Below are 26,707 nucleotides of genomic sequence, written 5' to 3'. Positions count from 1 at the left end.
CCTGGATGGCAGTGCTCCTGGTTTACTAACCTTGATCCCTGGGCTGTGAGGGTCTGTTAACCCTTTACTATAGGAGGGTTCTACTTACACTGTCACCCTCTAGCTCAGTAGCTAGATGTACAGTAGCTAGATGTACAGTGGCACCTTAGATAAAACACTAGCTCTGTTGTTAGTCTGAGATAAAACATTAAGATACCCACTCACATGAAGATACTAAGATTGGCAGATTATTTCCTTTTTTGTTTATACTAGTTATTCAAACAGAAAGAGAATACAACTTCCTCTATGAAGGGAGTCGCTTTGCCCATTAATTCTGCTTTGCCCCAGGTTGAAATACCACAGAGAAATACAGTCAGAAACAGGATTTTCAGATGTGTCACTGGCTAATCTTTTTGCCAGTAATGTCCAGCTCAGCAAGGTGGTTTTGTCCATAAAAATGTAGTATTTTTAAATGTTCTCAGCTGAAACTTAGGTGTTCTTGCCTCAAATAGAGTTTTCCTAAGAAATACGGAAGTGCCAAGGTTCATGGAAGGACCAAAGCAGTAAGTCAAAGCCTTCTTTAAAATTAAATTTAAGAGTAAATTTAAGAATATCATGAGGCCTTGAATATTCCTGAGGACCATAGGCAGTCAGTGCTGGCCGGGAGAGGGGACTGTTTCTCTGTGTGAGGTGTCCCAGTCCCTCTAAGTAAGCCCTCATCCATGCTTCTATAAGTAATCCTAACTAACTCATTGGTTTGCGGGAGGGAGAGAGGCTAGTTAATGTCAGCTCTTAACGTCATAAGCTTTCATTTCCATAGTCAACTACAAAGAGATGCATGGTTACACATTGTTAGTCGCACCTGTACACTTGATATTTCTGAAAGGACCATTCCATAAGAACTATGGGGAATACAGCTTGTCATCCTACGTGTTGCCTTTTCCAGTCCTTTCCAATGAGATCATGGCCACACCCTGGAGCACCAACAAGAACCCATCTCCCAAGCCTTCCTGCCCATCTGTGCATTCTCTGCCAATTGCAGAGGGATTTGTTTATCATTACTATTAATACTGAGAAAGTTTGCCTCCAGCGATACTAAAATGTGCATCACAGAACAGCACTGCCTGCCATGTTACAAGTGAAGAATCTCACCCAGGAGATGCTCGTCTCTTGAAGTTACAGCTCTCCATCTCAACTTACAAACAGACAGGCGAGTCTCAGCCCTCCTTTTAGAGTTGCATCTCCAATTATTTATTTGGTCATGTCTCTTCCCTGAAGTTCCCTTAATTGTGCCAGACACTATAAGCCAGGGAGCGTACGTTTACTGACAGGCAGCTCCATGCTTTACGGTAGAGAGAAGTGAACCTCAGGCTGGGAAGCCAAGGGCACACTCATCCCCAACTCCAGTCCCAGCCACAGAATAGGAACAGAAAGTCAGGTGTCATTGCTTGAGCCTTTGACAAATCACTCAGGATAGGAGATAGGAAAGTAGACACAACTCAAAAGATGTACAACATGGTGTTAACAGTGGCAATGGCTTGTCTGCAGATGTGTTTTGTGGGATGCCACAAAGGATTTTAAAACAAGTCACTTTGGGCAGCTGACGACATAGCTCAGTTAGCAGTTTGCTACTTAAACATAAAGCCCTGAGTTTGGTACCCAGAATCTGCCTGAAAAAGCTGCATGCAGCAGCCACACCTGTAACCCTTGTAACCCGGGGCACTGGATTAGTTCCTTCTCTGTTGCTATGATAAACACCACGACAGAGAACCAAAGGGAAAATCCATAATGGTAAGGAGGGCATGACAGCTAATGGCCAAACCAAGAAGCCAAGAGAGCATAATACACACACACACGCGCGCGCGCGCACACACACACACACACACAGAGAGAGAGAGAGAGAGAGAGAGAGAGAGAGAGAGAGAGAGAGAGAGAGAGAGAGAGAGAGAGAAAACACTAACTGAATGTGTCGGTGAGGCCGTAAACTCACAGAACTCCAGCATGGCTCCATGTCCTAGAAGTTTCATGACCTTCATATGCTTCATTGAAACCAATGTAATAAGTTCCCAATTCCTGGGGATTTCTGGCCGGCAAGCCTACCCTAATCAGGGAGCTACAGACCAATGAGAGAGCCTGTCTCAAAAGATAAGGTGGGGACCCTTGAAATGGCTCAATGGGTAAAGGGTCTTGCCATAGAGCTGACAACCTGGGTTTGAGCCCTGAGACTCCATGGTGGAAGGAGAGAATTGGCTTAATACAAGTTGTCCTCTGACACATGCTGTGTAATACAATTACACACACACACACACCTGAAAAATCTCAAACCAATTCATTTTGTCCAGGCATTCATTCAACAAATGTTCTTTTGGTGTCTACTATGTGCCAGCCCATTCTGGGCCCCAGGGATATAATATTTTGGTGCCTACTATGTGCCAGCCCTCTCTAGGGCCTGAGCAAACATAAAATGCTCACCCTTGTTCGGCTTCCTCTCTGAGGGCAGGTGAGGGCAAAGCTGACAAGCTCTTTGATGGCAACCTATCAGGTGGTGGTGTGGTGGGTAGAAATAAAGCCACAAAATAGGATGGGAAGGTTTTAGGCTCAAAGGACAGCATGACTCAAGCACCTGGAGGAAGGGACAGTGATCACATGGGTGTCCAGGAGAAAGACACACATTAGCTGGCAGTGGTGGTGGCCTGGGATCAAAGCATGGGACAGGGATGTGCAGGAGAAAGGTACGGACTGTTCATCAGCATGGGCTGGGAAAGAATTAGAGCAAATGAGGTTAAAGGTGCTAATGCCAAGGCCCTCCAGCAACAGCCAGACTTGGCCTCACTGGTCTCTGTGAGGACTTGCCTTTTTAGCCAAATGAGATAAGTCACTGGAGAGTTGTAGAGGGACAGATGACAAAGTTGAACTTTCATGTTTGAATGGTTCCCTTGGCCACTCTGTTGGGTAGGTAGGAAGGTACCATGGAGAAACGGGAAGACCAGTGAGGGGCGTAGGTCCAGACAAAGAGCAATAGCAGTGAACAAAGAATTTGTGGGAAATGCTGGGTGTATTCATAGGGGTTCTCTAAAGAGTGTGTATGTGTATTTGTGTGTGTGTTTGTATAAAATGTATGTATGCATATGGAACTTATTACAGTAACTTACAGGCCCTCCTGTTAATCCAACAATAGCTATCTTTGAATAAAAAGTCCAAGAATCCAGTAGTTCCTCAGTTCATGAGTCTGGATGTCTCGCTGGTCTCCAATATATGCTGGGATCTCAAAGAAGTAGGGTCTAATGCCAGGGAAGGCATGGACTTGCTAACAAGGCAAAGAGCAAAAGCTTCCTTCTGCCATGTCCTTTCATAGCTTCCAGTAGAAGGTGTGACCTTCCCATCTCAAGATCAAAGGTTTCTGTCTTCCCACCTCAAAGGTCCAGACTAGAAGTAGATTTACCCACTTCAAACCAAGCGAAGAATCTCACAGGCGGGGCCTCCATTTCTGGACTGTAGTTTGTGCCAGATGTAGTCAAGCTGAGAACCATGACTAGCCATCACACTGGCAATGTGGAATGTTTCACGAAAGCGGAGATTGGCAGCCTAAGGGGCCACAAGTGTGTATTCCACTAGGGAGGGCTGCAGAAGAACGGGTCCCAGTGGTAGAAAAGGGATTTGGGAACAGACCAGGGGTTCAGCTTTCAGACATGAAAAGTCTAGTGGAATCTGGGACTGTGGTCAGAGCTCTAGCCCCAAAGACATATCTCGGTCTGTTGTACACATGGTGGGCAGCTACAAGGGAAAGAGCTCTGAGGACTAGAATTACCCAGAATGTTGAGAGTTGGAATTGTGTCAATAGCAGAACAATGTAAAGTGCAATTATCCAGACATGCATGTAAACTTGCAAACCCGCGTCCTTCTCTCTCATATGGGTGAGTTGAACAGTGTCAGAAAGTAGGTGTGAAAATGTTTGGAGGCCTTGGAAGATGGGTCTGGCGTTTATTTGGTACCCACTATGTGGTAGGCACTGTATTGGGTTCACTTATTATCTCAGGTAATATTTATAACAGCTTTGCACAGTACTCATGATCTCATTGTCCCAATTAGGAAACTTGTGAGGGCTCAAATAGCTCACTCCAGTGTGCAGTGAGTACAGTACAAAGCTGGCTTACAGCAGCCTATCATCTGCTCCAGATGCTCTTGCTCCACATCTGTCACAGGCCTGACTCTTTAGCCTGGCTCACTCTAGACTAACTTGGGAGCTGTCCAGGAGTAGGGCCAGCCAGGGACCTCCCCGCACCCAGGAACCCCGCTGTCTGGACAGACCAGGCAATCTGTTGGACACCAGCCCTTAAGCAGTTCCAATATGCAGTTGAGACCAAACCCCACATTACATGCATTGACTACACCTGGCCATTCACTCCTCACAAAGTTGACTACTAAAAGTTGAAATTAAAATTATAAGTGCCAGATTAAATACAGTTATTAAGTATTCAAAGGAAGAAACGGGAAGATTTAAGGGAAAAAAAGTCAAAATCACTCTTTCCAGAATTGACTCTGAGGGTTTTCTCAAGTTTTTCCAGCTGGAAGACTTGTAAATGGGATTTTTTTTTTTTCCAAATCCTTATGTCATTAAGACTGAACAAAAGTGGGAGTACATTATCAAGACAACTTCAAATTAAAATAAACAGAAATCTAACTTCAGCTTTTTTTCTTTATTTTATTTTTAGTTGTGTGTGAACTTTTTCTTTCGTTAAGGATGTGTGTGTGTGTGTGTGTGTGTGTGTGAGAGAGAGAGAGAGAGAGAGAGAGAGAGAGAGAGAGAGAGAGAGAGACCATGGAGACCAGAAGAGGACATTGGAGCCCCTGGAACTGGAGCATAGGCCATTGAGAGCCACTCGATGTGGCTGCTGGGCACTGAACTCCAGTATACCGTATAAGGAGTGTCTTAGTCAAAGCTCTGCTGCTGTGAAGAGACACCATGACCACGGCAGCTCTCATAAGGAAAACATTTAATTGGGGTGGCTTGCAGTCTCGGAGGTTTAGTCCATTATCATCATGGTGGGACTGGCAGTGTGCAGGCAGACACGGTGCTGGAGAGGGAGCTGAGAGTTCTGCAGAGAGAGAGAGAGAGAGAGAGAGAGAGAGAGAGAGAGAGCGCTGAGGCCTCCAAAAAGGCCGCACCTCCCAGTCCTTCTGCAGTGGTGCCACTCTCTGATGACAAACACCCAAATACTGAGCCTGTGGGGACTCAAGCCTCCTCAGCAGCAAGTGCTCATCACTGCCGACCACCTCCCTGGCCTGTGGCAGCACCCTTTATTAAGACAAGTGGGTCTGAAGACAATGCCTGCTTTTAATTCCCTGCAAGACTATTGTTCCTATTTCTCAGAGACCTTGTAGTTCTGGAGATTTTCATTCAGCACCACAAGGAAGGAAATTCTTGTTAGAAGGTGATGGAAAGCCATGTCGATAAACAATGCATATCCAAGCAGTTAGTGAGAATCGGGCTCTCTACCATTTAACAAGTTCCCAGTGTCTATCAGTGCAGCATCAAGGGAAACCTGAGCCAGTGGAGGAGGTGACTGACAGAATCCATGAAAGTTCTTGTCACAGCATCAGCTTCTTTCTGTCACATGTGAGAGGAAGGGGTGAGTGCTTTCTCTTTTTCCAGTATAGTTGTAGCACATCTTCAAAGTTGTTTAGGGGGGCTGGCAAGAGGGCTCAGTGTTTAAAAGCACTGGCTGCTCTTCCAGAGGACCCAGGTTCAATTCCCAGCATCCACATCATTCACCATCCTCTACAACTATAGTCCCAAGGGCTCCAACTCCCTCTTCTGGCCTCCTCAGGAAAAACACTTCGTACATAGAAAATAAAAGTTCTTTTAAAAGTTCTGTTGAGGGGCTGGAGAGATGCCTCAGCGGTTAAGAGCACCAGATACTCTTCAAGAGGTCTCAAATTCAATTCCCAGCAACCACCTGGTATCTCATAACCATCTGTAATAGGATCTGGTGCCCTCTTTTGGCAGGCAGGTATACATGCAGACAGAACACTCGTATATAAAATAAAAATAAATAAAAAGTTCTGTTGACTAAGTCAAGGACTCCGGTATTAATCCGGTGGAACTTTTTCTGTGTGGTGACCATGTCAAATGCAGTCCTACAACCTTTTGTTGTTTGTACCATGTGAAATGCTTGCTCTATGTTCATTCAATGTCTCACATTTTATTGTGTGAACATTAGCCAAGACTTTTTTCCTCAGCCTAGAAGAGGAAGGGCATTGTCTCCTTACTTCTTGCATGCCTAGTCTCCACAAGCTTGGGCACCCCTCCCGGAAGTTACAGCCAGTGTTTGAAGGAAGGCCTGTGGCTAGGCTCTTCACTTCAGCCCTGAATTCCCTACCTGCCAATCACTCCTGTCAGACAGGTGAGGGTGTGCCTCTTCAGTCAGCAAGCTAACTTGTTTGCATCTGCTGAGCTGGCCCAGACCATTCCTTAACAGTCTTTCCCAATCAAAGCATACCTGCTTCAAAACAGAAATAATGCCAGCTGCTCATTTGGGGCCTTTCTTATGTTTTTATTTACATAAAACTTCTAGAAAAGAGATAGAATTGCACCCAGGTAATTTGAAGGCAGAAAGGCTACCTTCAATTTTCCTACTGGGCTGAAAATGGCCGTCAGACAACTTTGGTTCAAAGTAGGTAAAAGTCTGCCAGCCTTAAGTACCTTTGTTTAAAGGGGCACCCCGTCCTGCCAGGCCTTTCGGTGTGAACATTCTTTTCCTGGGGCTTTCCCCTCTGTTGTTCTGTGTTAATATTGTCACAAATCCCTAATCTGGGGCAAATTCCCATTTTAAGCTGATGCAGAGCATGGTGGAGCCAGTGTGTCTGTATTCGAGCCCACCTGCATGCCCCCTGCTGTCTGCCGCCTGGGGCCACGGCCTCACTTCATCCTTCTGAACTGTGAGGATGGTAGTAGTCTACTCCCCTTGAACAAGGTGATGGATATTTGCCCTCAGGACGTTGTGCAGACAGGATACCTTCCGAAGCCTGGTCTGTACCTCATCCCCAAAAGACCTGGGCACGAATGTTTCTCTTCTCCCTAAAGTCTTGCTTGCTAGCAAGACTGCTTCCCTTCGTAGTGGCCTCAGCCATTATTCAACAGCTCTCTATTTGCTCACTTTCTCTTCTGAGCCTATTCATTTCTTATAAAGGAAGAGGTGTTTTGTTTTGTTTTAATTCTACTTTTGAAATGTGAAGGGAGGGCAAATCTACAGGAAATTTAACATAAGCACCCGTGTAGAGGAGCAAATAGCTCCAGGCTACACTGGAAAGTGCATCGCGTGCTTATGGTCACTCCAGTCATGCAGTAGGCATGTAGGCAGGAGAGCAACACTCAGGCCCAATGAGAAAGCAAGTGGCCCTCAAGGACAACAGAGTGTCCAAGCACACTGTGTAGAGTCTACTTAGCAGACAGCGCCTTTGACTCTTACCTGTGAGATGCCACCAACAGAGATGATGATGAACATAACTCAGGCCTCAGTTTGGAAAGTACCGTTCCCTTCCTAAGTGCCTGTTAGACTGATGCAAGATATCCTGTTTCCTGTTAAACACAGGTTTGCCAGCCTGCCCAGAGTCCTGGGACACTGAGCAAAGCTCTGGAGAATTCTGTCTCACTGCATCTCGTGTGGGATGCCTTATTGTATAGGAAGAATAAAAATGTCTTCTTCTGGGTCCATAAAGTCATAGCAGTTATAGGGAGAATGCCAGACAGAGTGAAGAAGCTAGTCAAAGATCTCCCCAGACTGCATATTAATTAAATGCATCCACGCAGAAAACCATCATTTAGATAAGAGAGCCACTAGAGTGTTCATGTGGTCTGTGTCATCTTGTACCCTTTCCTAAGGACCTTTGCAAAACCTTTGAGTGGCCATCCTTTAGAGGTTTCTAGAACAGTTTGGAAAAAGGCCAGAATGAGGGCCAGAATGGAATTCTGAGATCCATGCAGATTAAACACACCTAGACCAGAAACCTACCCTACATGCCTCTGATAGACAGCCAGTCAAGTCATGCGCAGCCACCCGGAAGTGGAGCTTTTGTTGTATAACTTCTAAAAGGGAGATACATTAAAATAACCAAATTCTCTTCACCTGTTATTCATGGAATCCACTTTTCCCAGCCATCTGTTTGTACTGCGTTCTCTCTCTGCTCTGTACAATGGTTTGTTGGGGGGGGGGGGATGGACTTCTGCTTGCCTAGCTTTGTCATGGTGTCCTATGCACTGGCCGCCTGCTAAATAGGGAGACATTCTGGCTTCATAAGGGCAGGGCTTTTGTCCATGTGTCACTGTATCCAGAACACAGAGTGTCTGGAACATAATAGGTAAATGTGTATGTATATTATCTCCCTACCTCTTTGTGAAGGAGGGGGCAGAATTAGGTTCATTTTTACTAATGTGAAACTGAATTTAAAAAGCTTGCCCAACCGATATCAAACAGACAGTACTTATAGAAACAGAATTCTAACCCAGGATTGACTCCAGCCCTCAGCTTCTTAGTGTCATACTTTATGCCAGCATAGGCCAGTGCTATAATAAATGATAATTGGGCCTGAGAAACAGCTCAGAGTGTAAAGTGCTTTTTGCATAAATGTGAAGACTGGAGTTCAATTCCCAGGTTGGATATGGTGGCACACGCTTGTAATTACAGCACTAGGAAGTGGAAATAGGAAGGTGCCTGGAGCTCATGGGCCAGCCATCCCAGCCTGATGGGCACACCCAGACCCCAGGGTGTCAAAAGACCAGGCAGACAGTTCTGAGGATCAACACCCAAGCTTGACCTATAGCATCCTCACAAACCTGTACACACATATACTTTTCTACAAATACACACATTTTCACATACACAAATAATAAGTAATGAAGACTTAAACCCCTACATGAAACAATGGATGTTGTTACTGAAAATTAGCTTGTTTTAGGATCAGCCTAAGCCTGTTCTAACCAATTCCAAGATCACAGTTAAGGCTTTGCCATGGCATTGTTTCGTGCTCTAGAAACTATGTATAATTGTCCTTTGTTAGTCACACAGATAAACCAATGCTCATGGCTTCATTTCCTGTGACTCTTTTGTCTCTAAGTGTGGGGACAGTGGGTGTGCATGTGCATGGGTGTGTGTGTTAGTGTGAGGGCATCATCTGGTGAGGTTTGAAAAGAGCAGCCATGTTTCTCATACAGTGACTACTCTACTAGTGTTCATGATGGTGGGAGGGACTGACCGGATCAAATTTAAGGTCAAGCAGTAGCTTTCCTGGAGACTTATGCAGGAGAAAGAGAGAATTAGCACATTTGAATGCTACACTTATTGGTGATTCTGAGAACAAACTAAATAAACATGGGAACCCATCACAGCTGAAAAGAGAAGCAACGGATTCCAGGTTTGCCTGCAGTTCCTCCCAGAACTCAATGGTACTCTGAGAAAGCACTCAAATGGAGAGCAAGCCATGTGATTCAGTGGGGTGTCAGCCATCTCTCAGCTAAGTGGGAAAACCAATGTAATCAGAGCCACAAAGTATTCAAGCCCTTGCCCTACCCATCACCACTTGATGGTATGTTCTTGTCAATCTCGTTGGTCTCTCTCCTGCCATATCATATACTCTCTGGAGCCAAGTGGGCATGCTTTAACTTCAAATATGAGCAACTCATATTTGTTCTAAATGTGTCTTTTTCAATATAGGAAATATTAGCACAGTTTCTGAAATGATCATGTTGGAGTTATGTCCCTGCCCCATACTTAAAACTCAGTAGAAGTTATAGAAAGAACACAATTGGCATAAGTCGGTACTAGAGTATGTGATGTAACCAGAAAGCATGTCCTCCTCCTTCTATGGACATGGAGGAACACCACCTATAAGTGAGCATGATGAACTCTAAGCCTTGATGAACCCATGGGCGATGATACAGAAAGAGAATGTCAACATCCAGATTGAGCTTGAAGTTCTGGGCTTGAGCCAGTGACAGCAAGTGACTCATGAAGTTTATGTTAGTGGCATTCACAGCGTTTCATGGTCTCCATTAAAAAAGATCCAGCTGGCCCAGTTCTGCTATGGCTACAGATGTGGGGGTCAGACAAGTTCCTGAACTGTGTGAGCTCATCAGTGGGAAAGTGGCCACCTACTTCCTGGGGCTGTTGTGAGGACTGACTATGAGACCATGCAGTGTGGGCATTTAGCATGCAGTGGCACTTTCCAAGTGATGGTAATTATCTTTGACCAAAGTTGAGCAGGTAGACGATTTGATGAATGGGTCCTTGGAACTCACGGCAGCTCAGGATCAGGGTACTGGCTTTAATTAATGTGAGTTTTGAGAAGATTAATCTGGTGTAGTTTGGAGGATTGATGAGAGGGCCAGTGAAGACAGGGAGGCCTGATCTCAACTGGACGTGACGAGGAGCTGAGGTGATGAGTGTGAAAACTGGGGGGAAGGGGCAAGAATTCTGTGACTTTTTCATAATTGTCCTCAAGCTTTGGATTGTGAAGTTGGGGTACGCCAGGGACAGTTAGGACTTCATGGGACTCACGTGGGATGGTAGGGTATTGGTGTAGTCAGGAAAGAGCTGCCAGAAACCAGTGTGGGAGATGAAGACGCTGGCCTGTTTCTCTCCTTTAGCCATGGCAGGTAGAACAAAGCTAACAGCAAAACCATTTCAGAGGAAGGGGACTGAATGATGTGCAGATACAAGTCCTACAGATAAACTCTGAACAGTGTTGTAAAGTATCTTTTAATGTGCCCCATAGGATGGTCTTACATGGCAGTTAAAGAAAAGTCCATGTTTAAATCTTGGGGGGGGATACCCATTTCTCAAGGATAAGCCAAGAAATGTTCATCTAGCGCAAAGCACAAATGCTGTGGCTTGAGTGTGATACAAAGGGAACTTTCTAAAGAACATAAAATAAACATTTAAGTTAGAGGGGACCTTGTTCTTGTCCACGCCGTTTTATCCTTTCCTTCCTGAACATAGGATAAAAGAAAGCCCATGCTTGCTTGTTAGAAGAAGAAAGTGCATACTTGAAGTTTCTGCATGGCAGATGTCAGTTGAAAGCTCTGCTTATGGAATATGCTGCAGTGTCAAACTCTGTTGGATAATTTTAGACGAATGTGTCATGTGTGACATGGAAATATGGCACGCTGTACATTAGTGATTTCCCAAGTGTTCGGATCAGATAGTGATGTGCGGAGAAAGTGCTCTTTGTCTACCCACACAGGGTGCATGGAGAGTAGTGGGAGAATGCTTCCCCTGGAAATTACCTTAGTTAGAAAAGGAATCCATTTACAACATGCACCTTTCAGACAATGCACTGTATTAAAGAGGCATTTTTGATTAATGTTTTATAAACATTTTTCAGCATGACAGCTTAAAGTCCCTGTAAAATTGTAAATGTGTGCCTAGTGTTCACTCCCATAAAGTCAAATGCCATCCCATAAAGTCTGGTTGAATCCTGTCAACCATGGTGACACAGAACCTGGGAGCATTAAAATTAATTTGCTTCATTTATATTACCACAGTGATAGCAAGATGAAAAGAATCTCATATTTAAATTTCCCTTTAAAAGGAAAACTCAAGTAAGTCTGTTTGGGGTTTTAAGTTATTGCTAGTTTGGTTTTTTGGTTTTGTTTTGTTTTTCCTAATTAACAAACATAGTAAAAATGAGGTGATAATCTGTATAGTGGCTTTATTAGGATTTGAAAGAACCATTTGTTCATGGGTTCTTTCATGAGTACCTACCCTGCCCTCAAGGATGAATAGTGAGTAGCTGCTGGCGGGAGGCCTGATGAAGGAAACAGAAGCATACAAAAGTTCAGGGCCTTTGTGGGTCAATACAGGAGGAGGGCTCCACAGCTCAGTCTCAAGACTGTAGGCTGCACTTTCAGAGGAGGCAACATAGGAACAGAAGGCTAACGGGTAAAGTGGGCACCAAGAAATGATGGGCATCTAGACCAAGGAAGCTGAGCAAAGGCCTAGCAGCCAAGGTGGATGGAAAATAGCTCTGAGGCTGCCACAGGGGCTGGAGTGTAGGGACCAAAAAGCAAAGGAGGGGTGAGGTCTGGAGGGGAGGGGGGAGGTCTAGATGGGAGGGGTGAGATCTGGAGGGGTGAGGTCTGGAGGGGAGGAGGGGAGATCTAGAGAGGAGGGGTGAGATCTGGAGGGGAGGGGTGAGGTCTGGAGGGGAGGGGTGAGGTCTGGAGGGGAGGAGTGAGGTCTGGAGGGGAGGAGGGGAGATCTAGAGAGGAGGGGTGAGATCTGGAGGGGAGGGGTGAGGTCTGGAGGGGAGGAGGGGAGATCTGGAGGGGAGGAGGGGAGATCTGGAGGGGAGGGGTGAGATCTGGAGGGGAGGGGTGAGGTCTGGAGGGGAGGGGTGAGGTCTGGAGGGGAGGGGTGAGGTCTGGAGGGGAGGGGTGAGGTCTGGAGGGGAGGGGAGCACAGGGTCTCTGCATGTCTCCACATAATCAGACTGCACTGAGAATACTCTCCAGGCTCTGTGGATGGCTGGCATTCTGCCATGGTACCTGAGTGCATCAGCGGCTGGAATAGGAAATCACTTGGGCCCCTGACATCAGGTTAGAGTGTGTGGTTGGGGTGTTCTGCTCCTGCACCTCATGGTAGCCAGGAAACAAAAGCAGAGAGAGGAGGAGACTAGGGGCCCAGTGACCCTTCCAGGGCACCCAAGTGACCCGAGTTCCTCCCACTGGGTTCCATTCTTTAAGGGTCCACCACACCCCAAGAGGTCAGACCTTTAGCCACTGGGCCATATCTAGCTGTGGTACGGGGCTCTGGCACAGCCATCTTTCAGGTACTTAGCCAGCGCACATGCCTGCTAGTGAAATGAATGGATGAGTGTTCCAGTGAGCTATTAACCCTGTGAGAGAAGAGGGCAACACTGTCCCTGTCTGCAGACTGCTGAATAAATACTACAGCGGTTTCCTGGTTCAACATGACAGATCCATTGCCAGGTGACAGAAGTCAAGTATACTGGTATGGTGGCTTCAGGAGAATGCTGTTGCCCAGATGTCGCTGGACACCTGGCAGAGGGACCCAGGGCATAGGCCCTGCTGACTGGGGACTGTCATCCTGCCATTTCTCCCACCTTCTCTTTCCACCCAGAGCCTGGAGAACATGGGAGCCCACTGTGATCAGGCTCAGCTAGGGCTCGGGAACACTGAAACAAAGCAACATCGAAATAAATTGGTTGAGCTGGGCATGGTGGCTCACACCTTTAATCCCAGCACTCAGGAGGTAGAGACAGATGAATCTCTGTGAGTTCAGACCAGCCTGGTCTACAGAGTGTTCTAGGGCTACACAGAGAAACCCTGTCTCAAAACCTAAAAAGTAACAACAACAACAGGTTAAGAGGAACTGTAAAATTTGAAAAGGAAAGTAGGTATTTGAATGATGGAAAAGTAAGATAGACTTTAAGACTGAAACAATTGGGGTGACTTTAATTGCTGGAATGCCCCTGTCATCACACTACAGGACAGACCCAGGGGCTGACGCCTCACCAGTGAACACTAAGATTCTTACCTCTGATATATAATTTCCAGCCCTATTTTTAATGTTAGTCACTGGGGAAGTTAGTGGTAGGAAGTGTGATAAATAACCACCAAGAAAGTATTATAGGACATACAGTGGGGGGAAGAGAGTCCTAGTTAATGTGACAAATGTCTGCACAGCTGCAAGTCATCTTGGATTCCTTCTCATTCAGGCAAGGCAAATGACTGTCATACAAGGCACAGTAAGAATCAGGCCACCAGGGTCTGTCAGGAAAATAGAGTCACCCTTTGGGTGACAGGAAGGGGAGAAGGTCCATGAGGAAACACGGGAGCCGTGGTGTTAGGAAGTGGCCAAAGCTGGGACCAAGGGAATTAGGGCTCTCAGAGCCTAGATGCTTAGAGAAGGAAGTGGGTAGCGGGGCTCAGGCTTCAAGCCAGTGAGGTCCGAGAGGCACAGAGAGCTACTGGTGGGAGCCTGTGAAGATGTCAGTGCTGGCTGAAGCAGAGCAGTGGGAGTGAAGAACTCCCTGCCCCTCCCATCTTCACATCCAAACTAGCAAGACCATTGAGGGCACAGCCAGCCAGGAGGACCGAAGTGTGCGGAGTTCCTGTGAACACAGGGTGTGTTTGAAGATGAGAGAAATGATCTGAGGGAAGCTGCGGCTCAAGAGCATCAGGCCTCCAGTTCAAAGACCTGCAAGACCACCAGCACACTAGAAGCTTCTAGAAGGTCAGGCCTTGGCCTTGTTGGGGTGGCCCTAACAGTAGCTCTGCTTTTCATCCATGTGAAATCCCAGCACCATTGTGGTGTGGGGATCAAGGGAGTTCAAGGTCTGCTGCCCTGGAGAAGCTGCAGTCCAGAGGCCTTGGTTTGCAGTGTCCTCAGCATCCTGAGTGATGCCACCTAGGAGTGACCTTGGAATGCAGCTGATTTGTGCCTTCTGCTTCATCACAGTCGAGGGGCCCTCTGGTGTCATCTTATTTAACTTGGGTAGTTTGCAGTTGGTTCTGTTTGCTTGATAACTGCAGCAGCACGTGGTACCCAGCTTCTCTTCTGAACCCACTTCAGCCTGCTGGAGAAAAGCACAGAGCCTGGATTCATGGCCACAGCAAGATGCCTTGGACGAGTTAGCTCAGCAATGATACTCCTTAAATTTCAGCCTGCTCTCGTTTCACTTTTAAAGACAAAAAAATCTCCACACTTCTATAGTTTGTTCCCTTCAGGTTCCCTCTACCTCAGGAACCCTCCCCACCCACCCACCCATGCCTCCTTAGAAGTCCCTCAGGGGTAGCAGAACTCGTCAAACTTCCTCATTCTTCATTCTGCATGACATCCGGTGTGGACCACGGAAGGGAGAGTTGGTCTACAAAGGGGAGTGATGGCTCCTGTATGTCCTCCTTAACTTCCCAAGGCTGTACATAACACTTTACAACACATGGATTTTTAAGCTTATACTTTAAAAAAAAAAAAAAAAGAGCTATTATATTTTGTTTTCTTTTGTTTTTTGTCTTGTTATTTGTTCTGAGTTTTATAGTGAACATGGAAATAGAAGACAGAAAGTATCTCAAGTATGAAGCTCTGTGAGAGGTTCCTATTTGGGAAAGGTTTGGTGTTTCCAATTTATAGCAGTACTGTGTGCAGCTATGAAAAAGAGCAGTTTTTGCATAAAGGTTTGAAATTTATTAGAAGGTTAAAAATAATTGAAAAAGCCAATCCTTTCCTGTTGTGTTGTAATAAAAAGTTAATTTGTATACCATCATCGGGCATGTTTAGGAACTTGGGTCCTTTTCAAGACCATTTCCGAAGAACAAGAAGGAAGCTGCACTCTTAAAGCACTTGGTTGTAAGAGCTGACTTGTACACAGCAGCTCCAAAGAGCACCGCCATAGGAAAGCAATAGCAGTAACTCATAAGCTGCTAGTTGTCTGCATTCTGCTAAAGAAGCCAAACGTGGTGGTTGCCTAGAAACAGGCACACCCCCACTCTTTTAGAATAGAATGGTAGATTCATAGCATATCCATCTATTTGGGTTCCATCAGGCCTTCTCTTAAGCACTAGTTTTACAGTTTACCTGCTGCACACAAATGTGTTCTGTGTCTGCAAAGTACATTGGGATCCTTGGCCTTGAGAATAACATTCAGGGTTTGTGGGTGAAGCACCTTCTTAGAAGTTGTGAGGTCCTGGGTTGAATCTCAGGACTTCCGTCCAGCTAAAGTATCTTCCCATGACAGCTGTCTATACCACACATTATGTTCCTGTATCTTTGGGGATCCTTAACAACCACTATACTCACACCACTGAGCAAGGGGAGATCCACGGTTAACGGCTCCTTAGTCCTTTGTTGCCTTCTTAGAGCAACTCCTTCATCCTTCAGTCTTCTGCCTCCTGATGAAGGGGCTGCCAGTTTTGGGTGGGAGCCACTGGTTCCAAGTAGAGCTTAGAACGTTGTATTGTAGATAGACCTGTCAGCTGTATTTGAGAACTTCCCGGTTCAGGTCTGTGAATATGCGTAGGGAAATATAGTCATAATCCATTCAAATTCTGATTTTCATGGAGTATGCCTTTAATTTGACACCAGCCTGATTTGCCTCTATGTTTTCTGTCTCCTTGGTTGAACAGGAATTCCAATGCTGAAGATAGTGTTTGCAGGCCACGAGCATCTCTCGTTAATATCTGTGCCCTTGCTCATCTACCACCCAGCTCAGATCCTTCTGGGAAGTGTGTTAGTGCCAACAATAAAGTCTTGGATGGTGTCAAGGCAGAAGGTGAGGATCTTGATTAGACTGAAATGTTCTTTCTAGACTCAAATGATGATTCATATACTTACTTTTTCTGGTATCATTTTTCAAATGTATGTAATAACGGGTCTGGGGAGATGACTGAGTGGTCAAATTACTTCTTGTTCGAGCATTAGCACCTGAGTCAGTCTATAGAAAACGCTCTGGGAGATAGAGACAAAAAGATCCACTCTAGCCATGCACACAAATGAGAGACCGTGTCTCAAAAAATAAGACAGTAAGCGATTGAAGAAGACACCAGCACACGAGGACACATATGTGTACATACACACAAACACACACACATATACAAATAAATGGATAATTACAGTATACATTGGTCCATTCAATTTGATCAAGAAGAATCAATACTAAATGTCTCTTTGGGGTTTGTTTGTTTGTTTGTTTGTTTGCTTTTGAGACAAGGTTTCTCTGTGGCTTTGGAACCTGTCCTGGAACTAGCTCTTATATACCAGGCAGGCCTCGAACTCACAGAGATCCACTTGCCTCTGCCTCCCGAGTGCTGGGATTAAAGATGTGTGCCACCACCGTCCGGCCTGAATGTCTTATAAAAGAGAATAATACTTGCAATGCAATTTTCAAATAGTCTAACACACTCAGATTCAAGAGAATATTGTTGGGATGTTTAAAATATAAACCACCTCTTCGCTGTGGACCTGGGCACCCTTCCTCTGTGCTTTTCTGAATATGACCAAAACTGTACTTAGCCACAATGCATTTTCCCAGTATGGTAAAGTTGTGTTTGGGAATTAAAATGTAGAAGATAACTATCAAAAGCACCCTCACAATATTAATTTCACCATACTTAGTATGGGTAGGTTCTTTAGATTCAATTTACAAAATTTTTAACCAAAATAGTAAAGTCGGTGCTACAAAGACATTTAGATGATGCACAGAATTTGGTATTACAATGGAATGCTCTCTTTCTAGTGGCTTGGCCCTGGCAGGAGTAATTTTTAGCAGTGAGTGCTAACAGAGATCTATGAGAGGAGGCATCCAGTGGCACAGCACACTGTGTGACAGGATGTCCACAGGATGTGTGTGCCAGGCAGGTCCCAATCTCTGCCTTGGTCAGACAATGGGCGTTGAGGCCTCCTGCCTGAGTTCACAGCTTAGCTGCAACCACACACATGATAGCACTATGGTCGCCACTTTACAGGCTAGGAAATGAGATGAGAGAGTTCATCAGTTTGCCCAAAGTCCTGTGTGTAACTTGGTGCTAGATTTAGGACTGGGAAACTCTGTTTGGCCATGTACATCTGTAACACAGTGATAGAGGAAGAATATCACTCTTACAAGAACCATAGGAAGCCCCTGAGCTCCTACATGAGAAGTTTAGCCCATCCAGTGCCATCACTGACTCAGTGACAACAACAGCAGGTCACTTCCCAAGGAGCTAAAAGACACTTCCTTCTTTGCAAGTCATGGGTATTTGTTATAGCATCAGAAAGTGGATTGGCACACTCACTCAGGCATATTGTGTAAATCTTGCCTGGAGCTAGCAGCAAGACGGTCAATGTTGTCTTCCTTTACTTATTACCTTCTCTGGAGAATTTCTCTTCCATTTATCAGTGTACATGTATGTTGCCCCCTTGGAATGTATATACATAAATATTGACAAAAAAAAAAATAGCTGGGCCTTATTGAGCAGGGCTGTGATCCTACCTACTACTTAGAACCAAGGCAGAGAATATCAAATCCAAGACCTTTCTGGGCTACAAAATAAGTTCAAGACCAGCCTGAGCAACACAGTGAGACTTGTCTCAAAATGTTTTAAGGGGCTAGGGTGTAGCTTAGTGAATGAACATTTACCTAATATACATGAGGCCTTACATATGATAGCCAGTAGTGCAGAGATTGGGGGGGAGGTTGTTTGAAAATCCAAATGCTCTTTCCAAAAGTATTCAAACACAGTATTAACTGGAGTGGATTTTCTTCTAAATGACTCAAATTTGGATCATGCTGTTCGTTTTCCAGTTAGCACTGGCTAACTGAGAATAATCCAAATGCCTGGAATATTTACCTAGTAAAATAAGTACTAAGAACCTTTTTCTTCAGGGTACCATGACTATCTTTGTTCTGCAAATGATACTAATGAGACCCAAAACAGCCACCTAGTGCAAACAGAAATATGGGAATAGCTGAGTCAGGCTGGAGAGCTGGCTGCTAGGTCTGTTTCAGTGAGTAGGATTGGTTATTATAGAATGTCTGGGTAAGTGTGCCAGTCCGCTTTCCATTGCTGTAACAAATACCCAAGACTTAGAAAGAAGGAAGCTTATTTTAGCCCCATGTTTTGGAAGTTTCAGTCCATGGCCAGTTGATCTATTGCTTTTGGCGCCTGTGAGAGGCAGCAAATCATGGGGAGTGGGGGTCTAGAATAGAAAACTTCCCTTCATTGCTGGGATGAGAGGGCGGGGGACCAAGGTGCCAGCCAAGGCCCTGTAACCCGCTCTGAGGGTACACACCCATTGACCTGACGTCTCCCACTGGGCCCCTCCCCTTAAAGGCTCTGCCTTCTTCAGGTAGTGGTATAGCACCACTCTGGGGCCCAAGCCAGATGAAACTAGAATCAGCAGTCTCTTGGAGTAGCATATGTTATCTGGTCTGAGCTGATATTTTGCCTTGTTTGTGGACACTCTCCAGCCCTGAACCTTTCCATGTCTTGCAGGGAGTGAGGCTGACAAGGCCAACAGTATGACAGCAGAGGCGCCTTCCTGAAGCCGTGTGTATATGTACAGGGCTGTACATGCAGGCCGTTCCAAACACTTGTCCTTGTGAATGAATGTTGCTTTGATGTCTATTTTATTTTTTTACAGAAAAAAATATGATATACCTGTTTAAGTGCCTTAAAATGTTTTTGACAAGATCGTTGTATCCAAAACATACTCTGCTGGTAACTATCAAGGATGGACAGTATTTTGGACTTAATTTTTTTTCCTTAATGCAGAAAAAAAGTTGTAGTAAGGAACAAAAAGCTAACAGGTTTTCTTTGTACTGCCTTTCGTGCACAACAGCTCTGTAATAGTTACTGTAACATTTGAAATGAGGTCACACCATCCAGAAACCATCCCCCGGTGACAGGGAAAGATTCCAAAGTCTCCTCGCGCTCTTTGATTCATGCCGTGTGCTTCTTTGTTTCTGTGGCTGTGACGTGCTCTTCCTTATCAACTCAGGAGGGGTCAGAGATCCACAAGATGCTGAGAAGCACAAGGTACCTCATCCCTTGACATCATCTTCTCTAGACATCCCTTCAATCAGTCCATGCACACCCCAGAAACTCTTGAGTCCCATCACAAGAGTGTAGGGGAATAGCTTACATTTATTATGAGCTACTTCAAAGGAAGGCCTGATGTGAGTACTGAGGTGGCTAAGATTTTTTCATTCCTCTTTCAGTATACTCTCCCTCTTTCTTTCATACTTCCTTTGTTTCCCATTTCACTTACACACTCACAAACAGCCCAGTGCAACACAGAAAACCATCAGTCATTTGGAGAGTAGCAACAGTTAACAGTGGGTTATGTTCACATTCCACAGCTAGGACCAAGCATCTTTCCTGTTACACAGTTCCAAATTGCTCCTGTTGGCAAGATGTAGCCTGTTACACACTTTAATTAAACACTTGAGTCATTTCAAACAATCTATGGATGAGAACATCCATCACTCATTTGACAAATGTTTGCAACATCTCTTAAGAAATCAAATTATATTGCCCTTAGGAGTCAAAGAAAACATAAGGTCATGGACGTGAGCAAATGTTACATGTCTACACTGCCTAGTCAGGAGGAGAGAGGGGCCAGCACTGAAGGCGCAAGACCATCCAGTAAGCAAGCTGTCAGACAGAACTCATCCTGGAACTGGGCATCAGCTTTCAAAGGAGTATCTGATACTGCCTTCAGTGGTCAGAAGAACTTCAGCTGACCCCAGCAGAAAATAAAACAATACTAAATGGCCAGAACATTTAGTACATTGAGACAGTTGCCTCATAACAATCTTTCTTGTATATCTGTAATACTTACTTAATACTTTCTTGATTTAACAGGCAAACTGGCTTCATGGGTCTCTCCAAGGCCCTGCTGTCTCCTCAGCTGCTGCCTTTCTTGTTGGTAGTGGTGGCTGTAGTGCCACGAGGAAACAATCATTCCTTCAGAAATCATCGGGCTTGCTGGTGGTGCTAGTTTCCATCATTGTTAGCATAGTTAGTGCCAGTGTTGCGGTGTTAGCATCTGACCTTTCGGTTGGATGTCTCAGGCCCTCATAACTCACCAGGGCTCTATGGCTAGCGCCAGGCCTTGCAAAGATCCGTGCTGAACAAGCTGTGGGGACACTCCTGGGAGAAGGTGGTGATGACTCCACTGGGAAGGGTGACACTTCCATGCAGCAGAAAGGTTTTCAAGTTTTGTCCCTAGACACTTCCTGAACTTTAGAGGAAGTGGAAGCTGTCTGTCTGTCTGCCAGAACTGTAGTCTAAACCGCCCATGTCATGTCAACACTGGTCTCCTTCAACGCCTCTACCTCTCTAACCCTGCAGTGGCCGTGGCTGTGGGATAAGATTCAACTGAAAATGCTATGAGGATATTGTATCTTTTGCTTTAAAAATGTGTTTTGTTTCCAATAATCTGACTTACATCATCACTCTTGGTGGCTTTAGTAACATGTCTGTGGCTACTTCTCTTTTTACACAAATGGGATAGCGTGTTTTTCCATGGTGAGCAAAAAACAGAATCAAAATTTATTTTAATTCATGCACATTAGTATCTAATTAGCAGCTTAAAATATTTTCCTATGTTTATGCACTGTCAATTCTGTTTTATACATTTGTTTGTCCAAATGTATTTATAAAAGAAATACATTAGCTTATATTTATGGTTACTCATTTTTCCACCTTGGATTTGTTTTTTTAACAGCTGAAATTTTAAAGAATGGTAATGTAGTCTTTATACATGTTCCAAGTTTCAAGATTTTTTTGGATTTTTTTAATTCTTCCCTATTCTGTTTTTAACTGACACACCTCTGGTTGACGCTCAGTGTTTATGCTAAATACCAAATTTTTTCAAAGAGATGGCTAAGTAATGAAGTGGGGGTTATTTATAATAAATGGAAAATAAAAAATAATTCTATGATTAAACAAAGACTACTTGAGGAATCAAAAATCTGTGGCTCATTTTCACGTGATGTCTGACTCACTCACACTGCTTTCCAAGGGTTTCTCAGATTCATTTTGGCTCAGTGCACTAGGAAATATGAGTAAACGGTACCTGTATCCACCCTACCTCCACCCCCACCATGCCGTAACACTCCATTTTAATACACTGTCTGTGCATCAGAGTTAAGAACCAAAACAGGAACACTTGCAGCAGAGCGACAGGACTGAGGTGCTGCGGCGGGCTTCCCCTCCCTTGTCATTTCTGATGAGTGGGAAAGGATGCTCCAGCAAGCTCACCCAAGCCCAGGGCTTCTTTAGTGAGCACGTTGCCTTGGAGAATGCCACGTCTTTGTGTTCTTGGGTTTCATCTTGCCTAGAAAGCCCAGTGTAAATGTCACCTCTTCCAGGAGGCTTTCCAGGGTTCCCAGTAAGTGCTGGTCTCGCCAAAAGCCCCTGTTCCAAACGTCAGTTGACACGTCTCCTCCAGTATAGTGCACATATATGTTGTTCTCACAGTCACAGCCAAGAGTTGGGGGAACACCCTCAATAATTCATTCTACATAGGTCACACTGATCTGATTTGACAAGTACTTTATACTTTACACACATTTAAAAATTTCTTTACTGAATTCTGATATGCTAGAAAGCTATAAACATTAACATCACTGTTAGCTTTAATTTGTATATAGACAATAATCAAAAGGTCTCCTAAGACCTTATGTTTGTTCACAACTCTTACAGTGTAGAACAGTTTTCTCAAATAAGTAAAAATCCTTATATGCCTCAGAGGACTTATCTGCTGGCCCCATTTTAAGGAACAGTGTTTACTTAGTGCCGTTACACCATGAGGACTACTTTGTACCAGCATGGATGTCATCAAGCCATGGGCACTGATATCACCAAATGAACAAGCCTGACTGAAGTGGCCAGCTCCTAAAGCAGGGCTCTGCCATATGCTCTCCTCACACAGAAAAGGAACTTGGCTCCACTGTTTGTTGTCAATGGAATTGTGAACACGATGGATATTTGAAGATACGCAAACTTAAATGGTAACCATCCATGGTCTTGCCCCCATCACCATGTCCCTTGGGATTCCCAGTAACCTCCCTCCCCATCTCCACACACTAGTCCCCAGTCTGCCCACACGTAGTTATCTCAAGTGCTTTCTCCCCTGCTTAGATGAGCCTCGGGGCCTCCTAGTAACCCAGTAGATTCTCTAAAATCCTACCTGCCCTTGACTTCAAAGACCCAACAGAAGCTTCAGACTTACCGTTTTCTGTTGTTCACATGGTTCTCACTCCTGATCTGGTGAGTCAGTGTGAGGATCCTTAGGTGCAGGAAAAAAGTGTACCCCCAGAAGGCACAATAAGAAGGTACCATGTTTCTACCAAATGCACCAGGGAGAAAGACTATAAATGTGTGGCCCATAGCAAACAAGATAAAAATAGATGATAGACTTGGTTCAAAACATTGAGCAAAGGCTGGAGAGATGGCTCAGGGGTTGTGGGCACTAGCTGTTTTTTTTTTTTTCCCCCCAGAGGTCCTGAGTTCAATTCCCAGCAACCACAAGATGACTTAAACCATCTATAATGAGATCAGATGCCCTCCTTTGCCGTGCAGGCATATGTGCAGACAGAACACTGTATACATAATAAATACATCTTTAAAAAAATATATTGAGCCAGCTCAGTGGCTCGGCAGGTAAGGGCCTGTCTGATGCCCTGAGTTCGATTCCTATAACCACATGACAGATGGTGAGAACTGACTCCCACAGGTTGTTCTCTGACCCTCACTGTGTCCCACACAGAGCACACACTCACTGAAATAGATGTAATAAAACTTTGAAAAATCAGGACACACATTTAAATGAGCTATTATTTTTCAGCCTACAAGATTGGCAAAATCCTTAAAATTTCAGAGAGTAACAGGGTAGGTATTGTACTTCTGCCCTCTTAGTGAAAGCAGACAGGATAGAGTTTGTGGTGGGCAGTCTAGTGGTCAAAGCTTTATCCGTGTCCTTCCATAAAGTTCTTTCATTTCCTGAGTCTACTCTATAAAAGGATCGATGGACAAGAATGTTTTCCGAGCTTTGATAGGCCATGCAAAGCAGGGAAATGTTTAGTGGAACTCTGACAGGACAAGGCTGCACAGTGCGGTCCGTGCACGCCTGGAATCCCCGCCACTAGGCAAGGAGGGCTGGAGTTCAGGGTCAAGCTTGGCCACACTGTAAGTTCAGTCAAGGCTACAAGACCCTGTCTTCATTGGAAAGGGGGGGGGGGCGCGAGAGAAAGGACATTGTCTTGTAACAGTGTATATGGGGTAGGAGGGAAGGTAAACCTGTTGAAACCCTATGATGTTACTATGTACATGTTGTATGTGTAGGGATGCCTTTGCTCTATTAAAGCACAAGTTTGGACAGAGTTACTGCTAACATTTCTGTCCCTCTTCCCCGGTGCCTGCCATGATGACAAGTAGTTTATACACATTATCTTGGTTAACTCCTGAAGCAGTACCATGAGATAGGTAAAGTTAATCCCCATTTTTCAGATGAGAAAATCGAGACACTAAGCGGTGGGCTAAGGCCACAAAGCTAGTGAAAGAGAGTGTTTTATTAGCATAAATTTGGCAGTTGGAGCTCCAGGAAGCAGACATGAGGAGTAGGTGTCTGCTTTTTTGTTTTATTTTGATCACACTTTGGAGGGTTAGAAGCATGCAATACAAACTGGGACCTCTGCTGTTTCTTGAGGGAATGCCTTATTCACCACAGCCATGGCAACTGGTCAAGCAAAACATGGTTTAATTAAGAAAAATGAAGTCTCTAACTAGCCAGGAGCAGACCAGGGAGGTAAATGGTTGTCCTGCAAAATAAAGTGGGGGGAGTTTTGGGCTAGCTAGGGAAATGGTACTGAGAAATCCCAAAGTGAGGGGAAGGCAGGAGGGGTGAGGGAGGTCAAGGGCTCACAGAGTGAGTGCAGACTGTGCACAGGAAAGCTGGGGTGTGGACCATGGGAGATGTATGCATGAGGATGTTGGCTTCTGGTTCTGTACCAACAAAGGGACAGACAAAGGGGAAAAGGAGGGGGGAGGAAGGGAGAAAAGGGGTGGGGACAAGCCACCACCCAGTGAATTGGTGAGGAGTGGCAGGTGGCCCAGAGTGAGCTCATTGTGGGGACTGTCCCCCTGCCTGGGCCGTGCCATTCCATGAGCTAGGGTTCAGGACTGAGGAAAAGGGGAAGCAAGCCAAGGACTGCCAGCCAGTCGTTCTTTGTTTCCCCAGCCACACACCCCTCACTGGATATTCTAGATGCCCGGCCCCCTAGGGTCCTGCAGAGCTGCTGTCGGTGTGGTTACTTGTGGTGGCTTTGCCAGTGGAGCTGGACCCTTTTCTGTGTCGTTTCGACCATGCTGTCCAGGCCTGTCATTTACTGTCTCACATGTTAGTAGGAGGCTAGGCTGAGGAAGTCCCTGCAACCTTTGTCACAGTGCTTGACTCTGGCTAAGAGCATGGTGGTGTCAGCTGTGAAGACAACAGACGGGGCTCGTGCAAATCAAACTGTGTGTGTGCAGTCAGACTGTGCTAGCCAGCATGTCTCCACGCTTCGTGACTACTTATGAAGACCAGGAAATGTCACTAGAAGTCAGCAAGTGGCCAGGGAAGGAGTCTGTTTCATTGGATAATGAAGATACTGGATGCTAAATTGTAAACGGTTGTTTCCCCAGAGCACAGAGACAAGGACATAGTCACAGTCCTCCAGGCCCACCTGTTCTGCTTGGGCTGTATCTTTTCCTGCCTATCCCAAATGCCCCGAGTCTGGTGACTGTAGGAGCTGTCCTTACTAGTTCCCATCAACACCTTTGGAGATAGGTGCCTCTGAGTTGTCCTTGTGGCAACTGCCCTTTCTGAGGGCTGCTCCTTGGGCATCAACTGAACTGCCCCTTCTACCCCATTAGGTGTCATATCCACCCAGCCCTGATTTATATTTACCCTTCACAGTTCTATAATGTTGCCATTTCCAGAGATCTGTGCCATAGATTTTTCTCTCCAACCCATCGTTAGGAACTTCAAGACCAATGTCAGTCAACTGTCCTGCTGCCAAGCAGGAGCTCTGGGCCTGCTGTAAGCAGGAGCAGCCGAATAAGGAGCTCTGGGCTCCTATTTTTAGTTGCACTGTGGCATCTCTGCATGGATGTCTCCAAGCATCCCAAAGTCCAGATACCCAAATGAAAACTCTGTAACCTTTCGTTCCCACACTCCATCCTCCCCAGGCCAGCTTCCTCTGTTGGCATAGCAACCACCTGCTTCTCTTCCCCCTGCAACCTTCACAGCCCACTTTCCATACTCAGATAGCTTTCCAGTGATTCATCTATAAAACTGTTCTTTATCTCCACCTCCTCCTCCCTCAATGCCCTCTGTTACCTCCTAATGTTTGTTTCTCCTGCAGGAACCCCTGACAACCTATAAAACGCTGCTGACATCTGTGAGTTGTCTACTATGTGCTCAACATCGTTAAACACACACACTACAAATGAGTTATGCCATTTTCCATTTTAACAGTTTTAACACTGGTGTAATGATTCCCATTTTACAGATAGAAGGTAGAGGCCCATAAGGAACTACCAAGTTCCACAGCTCATAAGTGACAGACAAAACGCAGATTTCACTGCGTCTTGGATGTGGCCAACCCTTGTGCTTCCAGACGCGTCGAGTGTCCTTTCCTGTAGAGTTAGTCCACAGTGCCTCTAAATGACACACTTACTCGTGTGTCTTTAGAACTCTGATAAACAGCCTGATCAGCTGACCCTTTTTTATTTTGAAGTTTTAGATTATGAAACAGTATCTTCAGAAGGTGGCATGTGATTCAGTCACCAACCAGTGTCCAGGAGACACTGTACTGATCAACATGCAAAAGTTCCAAAAACCACCACCCCCTTTATAATAAAAATCCATCCAAGTGAGGCAATTACTCAGTTGGTAATGAGCTTGCCACACAATGTGAGGACCTGAGTCTGAGCCCCATATCCAATGTAAAAAGCACTGGAGAAGCAGGAGGGTCCCTGGGATTCAAGACAAACCACCCTACCCCTAATTGCAGACCCCAGGTCAATGAGAGACCCCTTCTAAAACAAACAAACAAAAAGAAAACCCAGGGTGGGCATCTCCTAGTGAATGACACAGAGGTTGTTTCCCAGTCTCCACATCAACACATATGCACACACACCCAGAATTGATGAGACCCCACAAATTCTCTCCAGACCCATGTTCCG

The 26,707-nt window shown here is 45.3% G+C and overlaps 2 protein-coding genes across 4 annotated transcripts in view; one reads left to right on the top strand and one right to left on the bottom strand.

The window, feature by feature from the left end:
- Positions 1 to 21,428, top strand: part of Slc10a7 (solute carrier family 10 member 7) — a 219,627-nt gene extending 198,199 nt beyond the window's left edge. For both annotated transcript variants that reach the window (XM_051205885.1, XM_051205884.1), the window contains exons 11-12: positions 16,121 to 16,266; positions 18,968 to 21,428. In XM_051205885.1, coding sequence (XP_051061842.1) covers positions 16,121 to 16,266; positions 18,968 to 18,997 — 176 coding nt within the window. In that variant the 3' untranslated portion in view covers positions 18,998 to 21,428. The remainder of the gene's footprint in view (positions 1 to 16,120; positions 16,267 to 18,967) is intronic.
- Lsm6 (LSM6 homolog, U6 small nuclear RNA and mRNA degradation associated) overlaps positions 1 to 26,707 on the bottom strand; it is a 355,072-nt gene that overhangs the window by 274,178 nt on the left and 54,187 nt on the right. The window lies entirely within an intron of this gene.

Source organism: Phodopus roborovskii, unplaced genomic scaffold (genome assembly GCF_943737965.1).
Source record: "Phodopus roborovskii unplaced genomic scaffold, PHOROB, whole genome shotgun sequence".
NCBI classification, from domain to species: Eukaryota; Metazoa; Chordata; class Mammalia; order Rodentia; family Cricetidae; genus Phodopus; species Phodopus roborovskii.
This window is presented reverse-complemented; position numbering and strand designations above follow the sequence as displayed.